The sequence below is a fragment of the Sarcophilus harrisii genome, chromosome 2 (genome assembly GCF_902635505.1).
Source record: "Sarcophilus harrisii chromosome 2, mSarHar1.11, whole genome shotgun sequence".
In the NCBI taxonomy this organism is placed as follows: Eukaryota; Metazoa; Chordata; class Mammalia; order Dasyuromorphia; family Dasyuridae; genus Sarcophilus; species Sarcophilus harrisii.
The window spans coordinates 630,505,803-630,523,243 of record NC_045427.1 but is presented as its reverse complement, the minus strand read 5'-3'; the positions used below and the strand labels follow the sequence as shown (position 1 = coordinate 630,523,243).

The 17,441-nt window shown below is 38.4% G+C and overlaps 1 protein-coding gene across 4 annotated transcripts in view; it reads left to right on the top strand.

The window, feature by feature from the left end:
* SCAPER (S-phase cyclin A associated protein in the ER) overlaps positions 1 to 17,441 on the top strand; it is a 352,222-nt gene that overhangs the window by 90,809 nt on the left and 243,972 nt on the right. For all 4 annotated transcript variants that reach the window (XM_031956800.1, XM_031956799.1, XM_031956801.1 and 1 more), the window contains 3 exons: positions 3,465 to 3,605; positions 8,698 to 8,853; positions 9,397 to 9,539. In XM_031956800.1, coding sequence (XP_031812660.1) covers positions 3,465 to 3,605; positions 8,698 to 8,853; positions 9,397 to 9,539 — 440 coding nt within the window. The remainder of the gene's footprint in view (positions 1 to 3,464; positions 3,606 to 8,697; positions 8,854 to 9,396; positions 9,540 to 17,441) is intronic.

Sequence of the window (17,441 nt, the reverse complement as noted above, 5' to 3'; positions counted from 1 at the left end):
ACAGGAAGATTACAGTAATCTGTTACCAGGTGGAATTTAAACTGGAATGCAAGGCTAGTCCATTATTAGGAAAACCACTTATTGGAGCAATATCTCTTTATTTAACTAAAACTATTGGGAAACTAATGCAGTCTGTCAGAAACTAAGTGTAGATCAACATCTTTTCACAGTCTACCAGGATAAATTCCAAATAGGTTTATGCCTTAACAATAAAATATGACACTGTAAACAAATTAGAAAAAGCAAGGAAGAAATTAGTCTCAGGTTTGTGGATATGCAACAATTTATAATCAAATGAAAGAAAGGAGATTGTAAAAGATAAAATTAATAATATTATTATATGTGACAAAAGTTATTCATAAAGAAAATGTGTACAGCTGAAAATCAAGAAATGAACAATGAGATAACACTTTACAGTAAGTTTTTCTGACAGTCTTTATTTGTGATGTACATCTAGAGAATTGATTCAGATTTATAAGAATGATTACATACCCCAGCTGATTAATAATCCAGAGTCTACTGTGTGAGGCTGCTTTTCCTTAGAAATTCACAAAAGACCAAAGCAGAACTAGAGATCATTACTGATCACAAAATAGAAAATTTCGATTATACCAAACTGAAAAGTTTTTGCACAAACAAAACTAATGCAGACAAGATTAGAAGGGAAGCAATAAACTGGGAAAATATTTTTACAGTCAAAGGTTCTGATAAAGGCCTAATTTCCAAAATATATAGAGAATTAACTCTAATTTATAAAAAATCAAGCCATTCTCCAATTGAAAAATGGTCAAAGGATATGAACAGACAATTCTCAGATGAAGAAATTGAAACTATTTCTAGTCATATGAAAAGATGCTCCAAGTCATTATTAATCAGAGAAATGCAAATTAAGACAACTCTAAGATACCACTACACACCTGTCAGACTGGCTAAGATGACAGGAAAAAATAATGATGATTGTTGGAGGGATGCGGAAAACTGGGACATTGATTCATTGTTGGTGGAGTTGTGAACGAATCCAACCATTTTGAGAGTAGTTTGGAACTATGCTCAAAAAGTTATCAAACTGTGCATACCCTTTGATCCAGCAGTGTTACTACTGGGATTATATCACAAAGAGATTATAAAGAAGGGAAAGGGACCTGTATGTGCACGAATGTTTGTGGCAGCCCTTTTTGTAGTGGCTAAAAACTGGAAACTGAGTGGATGTCCATCAGCTGGAGAATGGCTGAATAAATTGTGGTATATGAAAATTATGGAATATTACTGTTCTGTAAGAAATGACCAACAGGATGATTTCAGAAAGGCCTGGAGAGACTTACACGAACTGATGCTGAGTGAAATGAGCAGGACCAGGAGATCATTATATACTTCAACAACAATACTAGATGATGACCAGTTCTGATGGACCAGGCCATCCTCAGCAACGAGATCAACCAAATCATTTCTAATGGAGCAGTAATGAACTGAACTAGCTATGCCCAGAAAAAGAACTCTGGGAGATGACTAAAAACCATTACATTGAATTCCCAATCCCTATATTTATGCACACATGCATTTTTGATTTCCTTCACAAGCTAATTGTACAATAATTCAGAGTCTGATTCTTTTTGTACAGCAAAATAATGTTTTGGTCATGTATACTTATTGTGTATCTAAGTTCTATTTTAATATATTTAACATCTACTGGTCATCCTGCCATCTAGGGGAGGGGGTGGGGGGTAAGAGGTGAAAAATTGGAACAAGAGGTTTGGCAATTGTTAATGCTGTAAAGTTACCCATGTATATATCCTGTAAATAAAAGGCTATTAAATTAAAAAAAAAAAAAAAAAGAAATTCACAAAATTAACTTTTTGTATAGCTAAAGGATATATTTTTAGTATACTTAAATATGTTATATATTATTACAGATAATGTATGTAGGTTATATCCTCACAGTTGGTATATTTTTGTGTATTCTTTGGATACAAATTAAATCTCTTTACAGATTGGAGAGAAAGAGATAGGAAGAGAGGGCTGGAAAGGAAGTGTGTGCCAGCCCATTGATACTTAAAATTATTATTTTAAAGTTGTCCTTTCTCTGAATGTTCTTCTTATGGTTTTGTGGAAGATAAGATGATCCATACTATATCAGAATGTAGTACTGAGCTGGTCCTAGTGGGATGGTGATGTGTAAAACTGGCTTCAAAATACAATACAAGATACAAAAAGAAAAATACTTTGAAGACCTTTGATTATCAGCAATTCATAGCTTTTATCATTTTTGTTTTAATAATTTATCATAAAGAGATGAAACTCAAATGCTTATGATAATAAACTCTAAATTTTTACTTTAACCTATTTTTGGGTAAGTCCCATATTGATGTTGACATTTCTTTTATTCTTGTATGTTTAAACTGAAATAGAAATTGTTTGTGATTCTTCATTCTGCATCAGAATGTCCTTGCAAAGCAAGCCATAGCATTGTAGAGCAGTGGAGATAAAAGGAACATTAGGAACTATGGAGTCCAGCTCCTTGTGTCACATATTTTCCCCTAATACCCTCATCTTCTATTTGCTAAGGGCTTTATGGTTTTCAAAGTGTTTTTTACATACATTATATTCCATTTACATGTAATAATCTCTGAGGGGTAGTTTAAAAAAACATGAATTATTCCTGTTTTACAATTGAGAAAATGGGGGTTCAGAGAAATAAAGGCATTTTAAGGTTCCATGATCCATGGAATTGCTTGAATTGGGAACTAGGTGCAATAGAAAGAGGCCAGGTTGAAGAAAGGAGATGGGAATGGGAGTCTGCTTCAGAATAGGAATTGTCTTCTGACTCTACATTGTGAGCTTTTTCTGTTCCACAACGCTCCTGCAACTCTTACAAGAAACACCTGACTGGTAGAGGCCATTTGACATGGTGCTAAGTCTACAGATATAGTGACTTAAGGCAAAAGACCTGGGTTCAAATGTAGATTCTTCATCTTAAAAGCTGGGCAGTGCTGAGCAAATTACTCCTCTGTACCCCAGTCTCCTTATCTAAAAATGGAGGGGAGCTGAAATGCCTTATGAGGTGACATTGTCGTTTGTATTTCTGATTCCTGGTCACCGTGTTCCTTCTTTTTATAACAGGGAACTGTTGTGTCTTCCTGCATTCTTCTCTTATCTAGTCTAAACACCCCCCCTCTCATAAATTATTGTCTCCACTTTGTCATTTTCAGAATATCAGCCATGAAGTTTCTTGCTTGGGAAACATGAAATGAGGGTGTTGGAGCTGTGTGACAGCTTTGGGAGAGATGGGAAGAGAAACAGAACTGACCTTAGATACTCTCCAGTGGGTTCTGTTCCTTTCCTTCACTATCAAATAGTAATCAGTGGAAGGAAAGTGCAAAAGCTCCACATGTTTATGTGGTCACTTACATGAAATAGGGAAGACTGAAGGCCACATTTAAGTTGTAACATTAACACTTTGTTCCTAGGAAAAAGATGTCCGAAAGTGGAAGGAGGAGTTACTGGATCAGCGAAGGAGAATGATGGAGGAAAAATTACTTCATGCTGAATTTAAGCGGGAAGTGCAGTTACAAGCCATCGTGAAAAAGGCACAAGAGGAAGAAGCCAAGGTACCTTCTTGAACAGTAAACTTGGCCATTTTCCTTTTAAAGATACTTTTGTCATTTTTATCAAACCTGATTATTTTTCAAAGATCATAAATAGGACCACTTACTACGAATGTGTGTATGGTTTTGCAGGTTATATTCTTTTAAAGTCATTTTGTTCATTGTCTCAGGATGTCAGAGGCACTGTGAATACTCCTACACTGATATCTCAGATGGCTACCATCTTTGTAGGACCCTGTGGCCTACTCTTTGGTGAGGAATCTCTGTCTTGAGCTAGTCTGGCTTTCACATCCCAGATGCACAGCTCCTATCCTGAGCCTCCCAGAACTTTTAATTTTCCTGGGCCTTGGGAATTCCAAGGACACTTCTGTACTACTCTAAAGATTCAAAACAGGACTTTTGTCTAAGCTTAATTTTTTTTTTCCTTCCCCTAATCCTTGACCAGATGATATTAGGAAATCTGAAACTGTCTTGTCAGAATATTCATTTGTCGAATGGCAGGAACATGTGAATATTGGTACTCACTTTATGGCTATTTTAATGGTTATTTTTCACTTGGTTTAAATGGATTCATATTTGTTTAATTTTCTAGCACATTTACCTTCCTACCTTTATTTTTATGCTGATGTGACTTCTGTAATCATATTAAAGAAATTATGGTTTATATAACTCCCAACTAGATAGATGTTTAAACTCCTGAAGTAAATTTACGTAGCTTACAAATAAGTGAGATTGGCTGACCTTTGGGGCTCCTTTATTCTTGAAAATCTAACTTAATTGAGCCAAAAGACTTGGATAAAGTATTTTCTTCTGGATAATGTAGTCAGGAGAACCTGCTGAAATTATTGCCTGAGTTGGTTCTATACCTTCCAGTTGTTGGTTATTAACCAATCTCTGAAATTCCTTTTCTAAATGTGTTTCTGTCAAAAAACCACACCAAAACCAGAAAATCCACCATTTTTTCTCTACTCTCATTAGTTCCACAGATTTATGACTGAGTTCTTTTTAATGGATTACACTCTGCTGTAATCTTTGTCAAACAATGCTATCACTTTCTCATTTGGTGTTGTCTAACACTTCAAGTGGTGAAAAATTGTAGCTCTTCTTGCTTTTGGACTGTCTTAACTTTGTACTGGGTAATTTCTTAGTTGAAAATTATCATAACTATTTTATTTTAGAATAATGTTTCATACTTCTGAGGAGGCTCTACATCCCACTTGTCTCATAAGCCTTATGATATAGGTAATGCATTTTGTATTATTTTTAATCAGTTAGAAGGTTCCTTACTTAATAGTATAATGCAGTTGGTTTTCCATTTTTCCAGTATTGCTACTCAAATATCAAACTTGGTCTTTTTTCCCCATTGTGGATGGCTGGATATGTTAATGAATTGGTCTTTTGTATTCATAATTTTTTAAAATATTCATATTTTACTCCTCTTACACAAGTCAGCGAAAATGCCTCTTAAAAAGCAGTTTATAAAAAGAAGTGTTTTATTAGAGTGTTTTAAAGGGTCTGTATTGTTTTTAAAAGGCAATACATTAAAGTAAATAGCACTTTGTTCCACAAATCAATAATTTGCAGATTAAATATCTGTGAGAATTGTATTTAGATTTTGTTAGTTGGTTGTTTAGGACTTAAAACTGGTTTTCTCTTAGAAAAAGTATTACAGATTGTATTTTAATTCTCAGGCCAACCCAGAAATGTACATCCACAATACATTTAAAGTATATTATTCATTCTCCACTAAAAGTCTCTTCTGCTGACTGATCATGCAAAGTGAACCTGGGTTCTTCAGAGCTGTAGCAGAAGAAATGTGGGCAAGTTCTTAATCTAGAAAAACTAGGTGTGTGACCACTTCTGTCTCTTATTATCTGTGAACCAGACTAGTTAAGAATAGAATGGCCCATCGCTATGAAGATTGAATAGCAAATGAATTTTTAGTTGGCCACACAAACCCATGAAAACTTAGAAAGAGGCTGTGTTAATCACATCTTTTTAGTTTTGAAACAAATAATTAGTCATAGAAAAAGATGTTTTGTTGGGATAATTTGATGGGTTTATTATTTATCTCTGTGTAGGTGCTCCCTCCAGTGCTATAGATCCTGAAGCCCTTCCACTCATTATCTGTGATTCTTTGTCATGTTTTTGTGTAAATCCTCTGTAAAGTGTTCCCCCAGAAGCTGATGAGCCTGTGCAGGAGCTGCCTTGGACCCTTGTTACATTCTCGGCTCCCCTCTTTTCTGGTCAGACTTTTCTTTCTTGGTGTTTGCTATGACATTTACCTGTGGAGTCACACTTGCTCTGTACCTCACCAACATTTTGGTGCCTTCGTTTTGACTCTGCAAAGGAGGTGACATTCCATACTTCATAGATATTCATGACATGAAAACTGGTTCAGAGGTGAGGGCCTTTGTGTCAGGTAGAATCTTGAGGTCGTTGAAACTCTCTTTAGTTTCCAAAACTCAGCCTGGTCTCCTCCTGTTTGATTGTGGGCCTAGTCCACTGTCTCCCTACAGTATCTAGAACCAGGCTTAGATGACCAGGGTTTTGCCCCAAGTGGAAAATGTTGTTTAGGGTGGAAAATTCAAAAAGTTCTTCCAATAGCTATACTTCTTCAAGGAAGGAGGAGTAGGAGTGGTGTTCTATTGTGGGACAGAGTTTGGTAGTAGCATCAGGAGAATGGGGGGAAGAAGGCCCCAGCCCTAAGTATATTCCTCGGTCAGATAAAGCGATGTAATTAGATGATACCTAATACTTTTCCAGTTTTTGTCCTCTAACACTTAGAGATTTTAGCAGAGCTGACTTAAATTCTCCCTCATTCTTGTTTCAAAAGTGTATTGCCTGTCCCCCAGTAATCAGGTTTTTTAGAGGCCATGAAAGAAACAACTGACCTATCATTTTGATCTAAGGAACAATCGGGTAAAATAGAAGCTACTAGGTGGCTTATTTCCTGGGTGGTTGGACAGCAGAAGATTTGTGATCTCCTAGAATCTCTTTCCACTAGGCCTGGTGCCCTGTGGGTCTTACCATCCTGAATGGGATAGTGCCTACTGTTACCCTAGTGTCAAGTTTGTGGTGCTTGTCTCGGTACACAAATTCCTATTGCTACCTCCTGGTTTTTCCAAAATAGATGTTCTGATCCATCAGTTCTCTGGGTTATCCATCCAACTCACATACTATGGTCTGGATAGAATACATTCTTCGTTTTTGTTTTGTTTTTCTTATGTGAGTGGTTGAGCTGAATTATTATTGTTGTTGTGATTGTATATTTCCCTTAGCAGGCTTTACAATATTTCAGTGCTTGATGTAGGAAAAAAAAATCCTTCATAAAGAACATTTATCTGGAAGACTTCACTATCTTTAGGTCTATGCACGATGGAACAGTACCAGTTTTTAGGGTCATCTTTTTACAAATGTTCATCATAAGATCTTCAGTACAGGATGACCACATTTCTGTGCATCACAAAGGACCTGTGGTCTGATGGTCTTTCTTTTGTTCTTGTTTTGGTTCCAACTCAAATGTTTGGCAAACTTGGTGTTAGAAAATTCATGTTAATTTCTTATTAAATTCTTGTCTATCAGTATATATACACAAAGCCTATTTTAGGACTTCCCAGCATATTTCCTTCAGGGCTGTATGAAGACTAGTGAGAAGGCTCAGCAATCCTTTGCCTTTGTCTTCATGAAAGTGCTTCTTGTGGTTCTCCTTCTACCTGTTTTTACCATCCTTTGCTAAATCTTCATGGGTATCCCACAGGACTCTGTGCTGGGCCCTCATCTCATCTCTGCCTTTATTATTTCTCTAGGGGATCTCATCAATTCTTGTGAATTCAGTTTACATGCCAATGATTCTGAAATCTACTTATCTAGCCCTAACTTCTTTGTTGACTTCTAATATTAAATTTCCAGCTGCCTGTTGAAATCTCCCTGGATAACTGGATTCCAGAGATATCTGAAATTCAGGATGTCCTAAACTTAGCTCATTTTCTTTCCAGACAAGCCTGCCCTCCTCCACACTTCCTTCTTACTATCAAAAAGCCCACCAAATTTCCAGTCACTCCAGCTTGAATCCCAGGTGTCTTCTCATCTCCTCACTACTCACCTCCCCTACCCTCTATCCAATCTGTTGCCAAGGCCTTTGATTTTATCTTTGTAACATCTGCCCATATGCCCACTTCTCTGATGTGGCCCCCACCCTGATGAAGACCTTTATTGCCTTCTGCCTGCCAGCCTGCAGATTGGTTTCCTTGCCTCTCCAGCTATCCTTCACTTAGTTGTTAAAGCAATAGTTCCTAAAATGCAACATATCACCCCCTATTCAGTCAAACAGTGGCTCTCTGTCATTTTTAGGATAATATAGAAAATCTTGCAATCTTCTTATATCTGCACCACCTCTCCATGCTACTGGCTACTGGTAATTAGCACCACAGTTTCACTCATTTTGTGATCTGGTAACATTGGCTTAAATAAAATATTTCCTATCTTAGCTTCAGGCATTTATTCTACTTATCTCCCATCATGTCTGAATGTTCTCCCTCTACCTCTCTACCTCCTGACTTCCCAGAACTTCTATCTAAAATTTTGCCTTCTTAAGGAAGCCTTTCTCAGGATTCCTAATTCTAGTGCCTTCCTTCTTTTGATTATTTCAAATTTATCCTGTCTGTAGTTTGTACATAATTGTTCATATTGTACCTTTCAAGTTAGAATTACCTAAAAACCAGCGGCTGGTCAGCCTTTTTGTTTCCCTAGCACTTAGCAATAGGCACTTAACAAATATTTATTGACTTTAATTGAGCTTAATTGTAGAAAAAAAGAGTAAAATTCCAAAACTCGGCAATCAAGTGGAGGTCCTTTGTCCACCTGTTCTTCTCTTTGGGATATAGTTAAGTTGACATATGTCTTCTTACAAAGCTTTATGTTTAGTCATGGTAAATTAGTCCATAGGCTTAAATGTGTATTCCAAAGGATAAATCTGTATTTCCTCGGTGAGAGAAGAAGTCTCCATTACTGATTAGATTACTATTAACTTATAGTCTAAAATTGGTTGAATTCAGTTTGAAAGTCTTTGAGTTATCCATTGCTTTTATTATAGGTAAATGAAATTGCATTTATAAATACTTTGGAAGCCCAGAATAAACGTCATGATGTGCTTTCTAAGCTCAAAGAATACGAACAGCGGCTGAATGAATTACAAGAAGAACGTCAGCGAAGACAAGAGGAAAAGCAAGCCCGAGATGAAGCAGTGCAGGTAATTAACTTTTAATTAAAGAGGCGGAGTCACAGAGAGGAGAGGCAACCATTTGTACAGTCCACAGGACAGTCAGTCGGTGTTGGTGCTTCGGCCTCCAAGCCCAGCTCCGTCCTGCTCCCTGCCTCATGAGCCATACGTCCTCAGCTCTCCCAAAGGCCTGTTAGGTAGAAGGCCACCAAGAGAGTCTATCAGCTGCCAGCATTTGTGGAGTAGCTGCTGTGGGCCAGACCCGTGCCCCAGTGTGTGTCTGTTTGGTGCTTCAAAAGCATGATTTTGTATTATAATTTCTCATGCTGTTAAATTAATAATTTTGTGAGTAATATTCTTGTTGCAGCAATCAGATGAAAAGAATAAGTTACTTTAAGATGGGTGTGTTTGGGCCCTTGGGTTTAGTTTGCCACCACTAGGACTATGTTCCTTGTGGCTAAGGCAGAAATTTGGCACCAAAAAACTAATCTCTTGGTCAGTGGAAAGAGTGGGATGGCTTTCATTATTTTTCGATTGAAAACATATCTTTGGAAACAATGATTCTGATATTAGGAACGCAAACGAGCTCTGGAAGCTGAACGTCAGGCTCGCGTGGAAGAGCTGCTGATGAAGAGGAGAGAGCAGGAGGCGCGCATCGAGCAGCAGAGGCAAGAGAAAGAGAAAGCTCGGGAGGACGCAGCCCGGGAACGAGCCAGGTAACTCCCTCCCCCACGTGGTAATGGTGGTATGCTGCCACTGAGCTCTTTTCTGAATGCTCCAAAACACGAATCCAGTTTACCGAAATTCTGTTAATGTTGTGAAAAGTTGCTGAAGAATTTCCCCTGAATGAGGGGCAGAAATCACTCACATTCTGCACTGTTCCCCATGTTGATACTGAATTTAGCATGTTGAGTCCCAGTCTTGACCTTCCTGAACTCTCAGGTAGATTCTTTGCCCTGAAGTCTAGAGGACCCCTCCTAGACCCCTTAGAGGTCAGAGAAGCAGAAAGAAGGTCCATGTGTACAAAAATATTTATAGCCACTCTTTTATAGTGGCCAAGAATTGGAAATTGAAATCTTGACTATCAGTTATAAAATCGCTGAACAAATTATGGCATGTGTTTATGATGGAATCCTATTGTGCTGTAAAAAATGATGAAGAGCATGGTTTTGGAAAAACCTGGAAGGACTATTATGAATTGATGCAAAGTAAAGTTAATAGAACTCAGGGAACAATTTATGCAGTGATAGTAGTAAGAGTTGGAGGCAGAATTAGAGTGCCTAGGCATTGGTGCAACTGTTTTAGAAGGCAATTTAGAATTATGCAAATAAAATGATTAAAATGTCCATCCCCATTAAATCAGAGACTCCATTCCTGGACTTATAATCCAAGAAACTGATCAATGAAAAGTAAGTACTCATGTGCTCTAGAATACCAGCACTCCTTGTGGTAACTAAGAACTGGGAACAAAGTAGGAGCTCTCCAGTTGGAGAATGGCTAAACAAATTGTGGTCCATGAATGTAATGGAACATTGTTGTGCCATAAGAAATGATCTGTGATGGACACAAAAGACACATGGAAAGATCTCCAAGTGAAGTTTGCAGAGCCAAGAAAACAAAACCCCAAAAGTGACCACAGCAGTGTTTAGAACAGAGTAGCCCCACACCAAAACACCCAAAGTGAATGTAACTCAGAGATGAAGATCCCATGGGACTTGAATGAGGAGAAATGAAAGAACCCCACCAACCCACCCTCCCTGGAGGTGAGAGGTCCATAGGTGCTAGATACACACTGCCCAGGTTTTCAGACTGTTTCAAAGTATCAGTCAGCTGTACTGATATTTTTTTTCTTTTCCAGACACACTATATTTGTTACATAGAAAGGGTCTCTAGGACAGGTGGGGTAGTTGAGATAACTATGATGATATAAGACATATATGATGTCATAAAACTTTTTTTTTTCAAAGAAAGACTTAGAATACTAGAATACTAAGGAGCCAACCAGTTTCATAAGATTGATGACAAAACATGTTACCTATTTCCAGGGAGAGAGGAAATGCAAGACAGAAATAAGTGTTTTGTTGAACATGGGCAATGAAGGAGTCTGTTTTGTAATGGCCCTTTTTTTCTTGCTTGCTTTCTTATTGGTTCAGGGAGATGGAGGATGAGAGGGAGAGAATTTGGAACTGAAAATCAAATTTCTAACAATTGCAAATTGATCCTAGATGGTAACTCTCTGTGAAGTGTAGACCTTATTTAGTTGAAGTATATTTCTCTGTAACTTCTGTCTACATACCAACCTTTACTGAAATCCATTAAGGACCACAGAAGGAATGATCTTTTGAACGCGTTCATTGATCATTATTGTATTTCAGAATGATGGACCAAATTGCAGATTGAATTTGATACACCTTTTTAAAAATTAAAGGTATTTTATTGATATTTTTGCTTTTGCATCACCTAAATTTCCCTTGTGTCATTTCTTTTCCTATTCTTCAAGAGCCAACCAATTTAACACTTATTTTTCTTATCCAAAAAAACCCGCCAAAACAACAACTTAGTGGGACCCATGAATATATCAAAAAAAGATGACGCCCTCTGTACTGATGTTCTCCATCTGTGGCCCTCTGCTTCTCCAAGTGACTGGCAGGGATGTGTCTTCTGCTGGCTCTTGGAAGGCAAGTTTGGTGGTGGTGATGTTGCAGTGTTGGGATCGTGGTCTCTGCCTTGGGTCAGTTCCCATCAGCCTTGCCACGCTCCTCTCGGCCCCCCTCACAGTGCAGTCCTGACGTGCTGCCCTCACACAGCCGGGGCTCTGCTCATCACCAGACAGCTGCAGAAGGTGCCATTGGCTTGGGTGTGGCTGGGGCCTCCCCTCTGCCAGTGATCCCTCAGGGCAGGGGGTATGGGTGTCTTAGGTGCTTTGTTTACAGGGCCTCACCTGGTTTTTCAGCAGGAATTGCCAGAGTAGTTGTGAGTTTGCCCTCTTTTTGTTTTTAGTGATTTGGAACATTTTTGTGAAGCCTTTAATAATTGGCCATTCTTCTGAGAACAGTTGGCTTATAACCCCCCCTCCCCTCCCAACTTTGCATCTTTGCTAGATGTGAGCTGAAATCATGTAGTTGTGTTGTGTTCTTTGCTCTGTGTCCTGTGACCAATAAGACCTCTCAGACCTCTCTAAAGTACAAATTCTGGGCAAGAAATGAAGCTCATGCACCTCTCTCCACCTCTGAGATTAAAACATTCTCATATACCTTCAAGTAACCTAACAGTGAAGAAGGCTGGTCCCTTGTCCCTGAGGCACCCCCCCCCCCCCAAGCACCCTCACCCCTCAGATGGCCCTCTTTTTGTGACAGCATTGTCAGAGCGGCAAGAAGTGAATTTACCAGAAGATTCTTTTTTAAATTAATACTTTCATTTAAAAATTTATTTTTCTTTTTACATGGAATCTTTGCTTTTTGTTTGTCCCATTCTAATTAGCTGGTAATGCATTACTTGCATAAGGCTTTCTCAGCTTTTAATTCTCTTTCCATTGCAGCTCTGACTTTGTTTAATGCTGCATTTTGTCTACCCTTCACTCCTTTCTTTCAGGTGATCTTGTAGTCCTTGTAAATAGGTCATTCTTTTTCCATCTCTTGAGTTCTCTTACTTTTTCTTCATTTTGTTTGACATTTTCTTCTGTTTACTTCTCTTTCCAGCCTCAGTTTCTGGAATGAGACTCAGTGCTTGGGTGAGACTTTCTTCCCACCCAGCCCTTTTCATGGGATGGGCAGACACTTGATGTGATTGATCCTCGGTGGGTCATCTCAGGTCAATCCTGTGCAGGGATCCAGACAATCCTGGATCAGGGCTCCATCCCCCAGGGTCTGTTTTGGTCACAGCCCCTTCATCTCTTTGCACTGTCCTAAACACCATGTTGGCTCTGTCCCTTGCTGTGATTGAAACTCAACTCACCTGAGTGATGTTGATTGTGCTGTTAGCCAACACCCATTAAACACCTACCATGTGCCAGCCCTGTGCTAAGTGCCAGGGACACAAAAAGAGGCCAGAGATCCTACTGGGGGAGATAACAAAAAGGTACAAACAAGCGATTGTATATAGGACCTCTAGTAGAAGGAAGCACTAGAATGAAAAGGGATTTCCTAGAAGAAGTGGGATTTTAGATGGGATGCCCCTTCCTCCCGTTCTCCTCCTGTCTGCGTGACTGGTGCTGCTTAGTCTCCTGGATCTTCATTGAGCTTTTCTCTGCCATTTGTGGGCATCCCACCAGGTTCTGTCTTGGACCCTCTTCTCTTTTCTGCTTTCAGTTATCATCTCTACTTTGATGATTCCCATCTAATTATCCTTCCCTAACCTTTGTGCTGGCTCCTCCAGTCTTACATCTCCAACAGACTCTTGGATGTCCTATGGTCATAACAAGCTCAGCCTGGCTAACGCTCTGATCCTTGCCTTTCTCTGACAACCCTCCCTTCTCCCACATCTCCCCCTACCTCTTGAGGGCATGACCACCCTGCCAGTCACGGAGGCTTGTGGTCTCTCTCATCCCGCTGTAGCCAGTGCTTTGTGAAGGCCTGCATTAAACGTTTCCAGTGCCCTCTTCTCTCTGGCCCTGATCGCCTAGTGATGGCCCCATGGTGGAACTGCCTGCCCCCAGTCACTGCCTGTTCCAGTCATTTCCCCCAAGCCCTGGTCCAATCCTGTCACCTCCCCGGCTCTCTCTTGCCTCTAGGATCAAATACAAACTCATCTTTGGCATTCCCGGCCCTTCCTAACCTCACTCTGACTCTCAGTCCATTGACACCGGGCTTCTTGCTGTTAATTAAGACGTTCCATCTCCCATTTTTCCTGGCCATTCCTTGTGCCTATCACTCTGTTCCCCACCTCCTGGATTCTTTCAGATCTCAGTTGCAAGAAGCCTCCTCATCCCTTGTAATGCTGCTGCCTTCCCTTTCCTTACCCCGTGTGTGTTAGGTGTCCATTGTTGTTGCCTGTTGTCTCCGCCTTTAGCCTGGGAGTTCTGTGACTGCAGGAGCTGATCTTTTTCATGCACGTCTCTCCATCTTTCCCCCGATAGCCCTCTCCTCTCAACAGAGGAAATCACTGACATCCAGCCTGCATGGGCTGTCTCTCACAGACAGTACTCCTTCCCTTTTCTCTGTCATTGCATTGACCATCACTGATGCCTGGAAGGTATTTTCTCTTTTTTTTTGCCTCATGTAATTTTTTATTTCCTTTAGGAATCTGCTGGAGTCTTCCTGATCCCAGCCTCTGTTAGTGCCCTTCATTTTGTATTTATTCTGTATGCACTTACATACTTGGTTACACAGTTTATAAGTATCAGAGGGGAGATATGAACTCTAATAAACTGCTTTAAGAGAAGGAATGAGTTAATTTTTGTCTTATATTTCTGTAGCCTAATCCAAAATATAGCACATCAGAGACACATAATAATTGTTAATTAATTAAACCTTTTAACCACTTACATACAGATAGTCAATAACATTGGATTTAAGGTTCAAATCTAGGAGATCTATTTTCTGGAATATGGAAAAGTTACTGACTCCTGCTGTAAATAAGTGCTTTACTTTAGGTTTCCCCAGGTAGGGGTAGAACAATCACATTCTTGGAAATACAAATTACAATAATTGCTTCTTCTTTAGACTCATGGTCAAATAGATGGGCTTTACCAATTCTTTCTTCAGCTGACATTTCTTAAATGCCTAAGACTCAGGTAGATTGAAAGCCTCCTTTTTCCAAACTTATCTAAATTATTTGAGAAATTTTTGAGTTACTTTCACTCGCTAGGAATCATGAATACTTATTTTAAATCAAATACATTAAAAATCATCTCATCAATTTCAAAAGGACCATTATTGAAAATTGTTTGTATATAAATACTGTGGGTATATATAAAGATAAGGTGTGAATGTGTTCTTTGTTTCTCATAAAGGAAAAAAAAGGTTTGTTCATCAAATGTAATTAAATTTTCATAGACATTTTTAGATAACTTGGCAGTGAGGCTTTTACTCATGAAAACTTTTAACACTTGAAAATGTGCCCTTTAAATGAAGCTGAACCAAACCAACATTTAGGCTCTGTGTTTGGTCTAGTATTTGGCAAGAAAATAAATTATCTGTCTTTGTTTAATTTGGCATGGTGTTCAAAAACACTCAAACTTATTATTTTAGCACTGAGGATAAGAAAGTAATAAACTTACTTTAAATTAAACTGCAAGTCACATATCGTATGTCTAGACTTGGAAGGGAGCTCAGGGATTATTCAGCCCAAGTTGCTCATTTTACACATCAGAAAATTGAGGCCCAGCAAGGGTGGGTGACTTGCTTCTGGTTACACAGTTTATAGGTATCAGAGAGAAGATCTGAACTCTGATCCTTGGATTCCAGAGCCCGTGGCTGCCAATTTTGACAGTGTTCACCTTAAGTTTTTTATCTCATAACTTTCTCCTTACAGTTCCATGGTGGTATATTTTGTCTTGCGTCATCTTTAGAATCTGTTTCTTGGATGCCATGATAATAGCCACTTTATTTGTTTGTTTGTTTGTTTGTTTATTGATTGGCTGAGACAATCAGGGCTAAGTGACTTGCCCAGGGCCACATAGCTAGGAAATGTTAAGTGTTAAAGTCATATTTGAACTCAGGTCCTTCTGACTTCAGGACTGGTGCCACTGCGCCACCTAGCTGCCCCATAACTAATTTTTTTAGAACATTTCTTTTGATCCTAGTATATGGAGATCTCATATGAGAATTATCATTTTCAGTCCAAAGTTGGTTGGAATTGCCTTGAATCTTTGAAATGCTGAGACGAGCCAAGTCTGCCATAGGTAATCCTCACACAGTCTTGCTGTTGCTGTGTACAATGTTTTCCTGGTTCTGCTTCTTTCACCTAGCATTAGTTCATGTAAGTCCAGCCTTTTCTAAAACTAGCCTGATCATCATTTTTCAAAGAAGAATAATATTCCATTACTTTCGTATGCCATGTACTTTTTCAGCCATTCCTCAGTTGATGAGCATCCACTCATTTTCCAATTCTTTAACACTACAAAAGGAGCTGCTGCAAACATTTTTGCACGTGTGGGTCCTTTCTCTCTCTCTCTCTCTTTTTTTTTTATTGTGTTTATTTTTCCTCAGTTGCATATTTAAAAAAAAACAACTTTTTTGGGGGGAGGGGGGTTGTACACGTACATTCATTTTTTACATATTCCATATGAATCATGTTGGAAGAGAAAAATCAGAACAAAAGAGGAAAAGTATGAGAGAAAAAACAGAAGGGGGAAAAAGGTGAAAATAGTATGTTTTGATCGCCATTCAATCTCTGGCTGTGGATGGCATTTTTGATCCAAAGTTTAATGAGATTACCTTGGATCACTGAATCACCAAGTTTACCATAGCTGATCATTACACGATCCTGCTATTGCTGTGTACAATGTTTTCTGGCTTCTGCTTGCTTTACTACTCAGCATCATTTTATGTAAATCTTTCCAGGCCTTTCTAAAGTCAGTCTGTTCATCATTTTTATAGAATAATAATATTCCATTATTTTTATATACCGCATATCCAAACTGTTCTTAAGAATGGTGGGATCATTTCACAACTCCACCAACATTGCGTTAGTGTCCTAGTTTTCCCACATCCCTTTCAACATTTATCATTATCTTTTTCTGTCATCTTAGTCAATCTGATAGGTGTGAGGTGGTGTACCCCAAGTTGTTTTAATTTGCATTTTCCTAATCACAATAGTGATTTTTAGGACATTATTTCATATGATGATAGATGTCTTTAATTTCTTCATCTGAAAAATGTCTCTTCATATCCTTTGACCTTTTATCATCGGGGAACGTCTTGTATTCTTACAAATTTAACTCAGTTCTTATTTTAGGCCTTTATCAGAAACACTGACTTTAAACTTCCCTTCCCCCATATTTTCTGCGCCTATTCAAATCTTGGATACATTGGTTTTGTTTGTAGGAAAACTTTTTAATTTAATGTAATCAAAGTTATCCATTTTTCATTTCATAATGTTCTCTAGTTCTTCTTTGGCCATAAATTCCTTCTTCTCCAAATGTCTGATAGGTAAACTATCTCTTGCTTTCCTAACTTGCTTGTAATATCACACTTTATACCTAAATTATGTACCCATTTTGACCTTATTTTGATATGGGATGTAGTTCTATGCTGAGTTTCTGACATTATTTTCCAATTTTCCCAGCAATTTTTGACAAATAGTAAATTCTTTTCCTAGAAGATGAAGTCTTTGGGTTTATCAAACAATAGATTATCATAGTCATTGATTATTGTGTCATGTGTATTTAACCTGTTCCACTGATTCATCACTCTTATTTCTTTGCCAGTATCAGATGTTTTTGGTGACTGCTGCTTTATAATAAAGTTTTAGGTGTGGTACTACTAGGCCATTGTTCTTCGCATTTTATTTTTCATTAATTTCCTCAATATTTGCCTTTTCTTTTTCCAGATGAAGTTTGTTACTATTTTTTCTTGTTCTATAAAATAATTTTTTGGTAGTTTAATTGATATGATACTGAACAAGTAGACTAATTTAGGTAGAATTGTCATTTTTATTATATTAGTTTGGTTTAACCT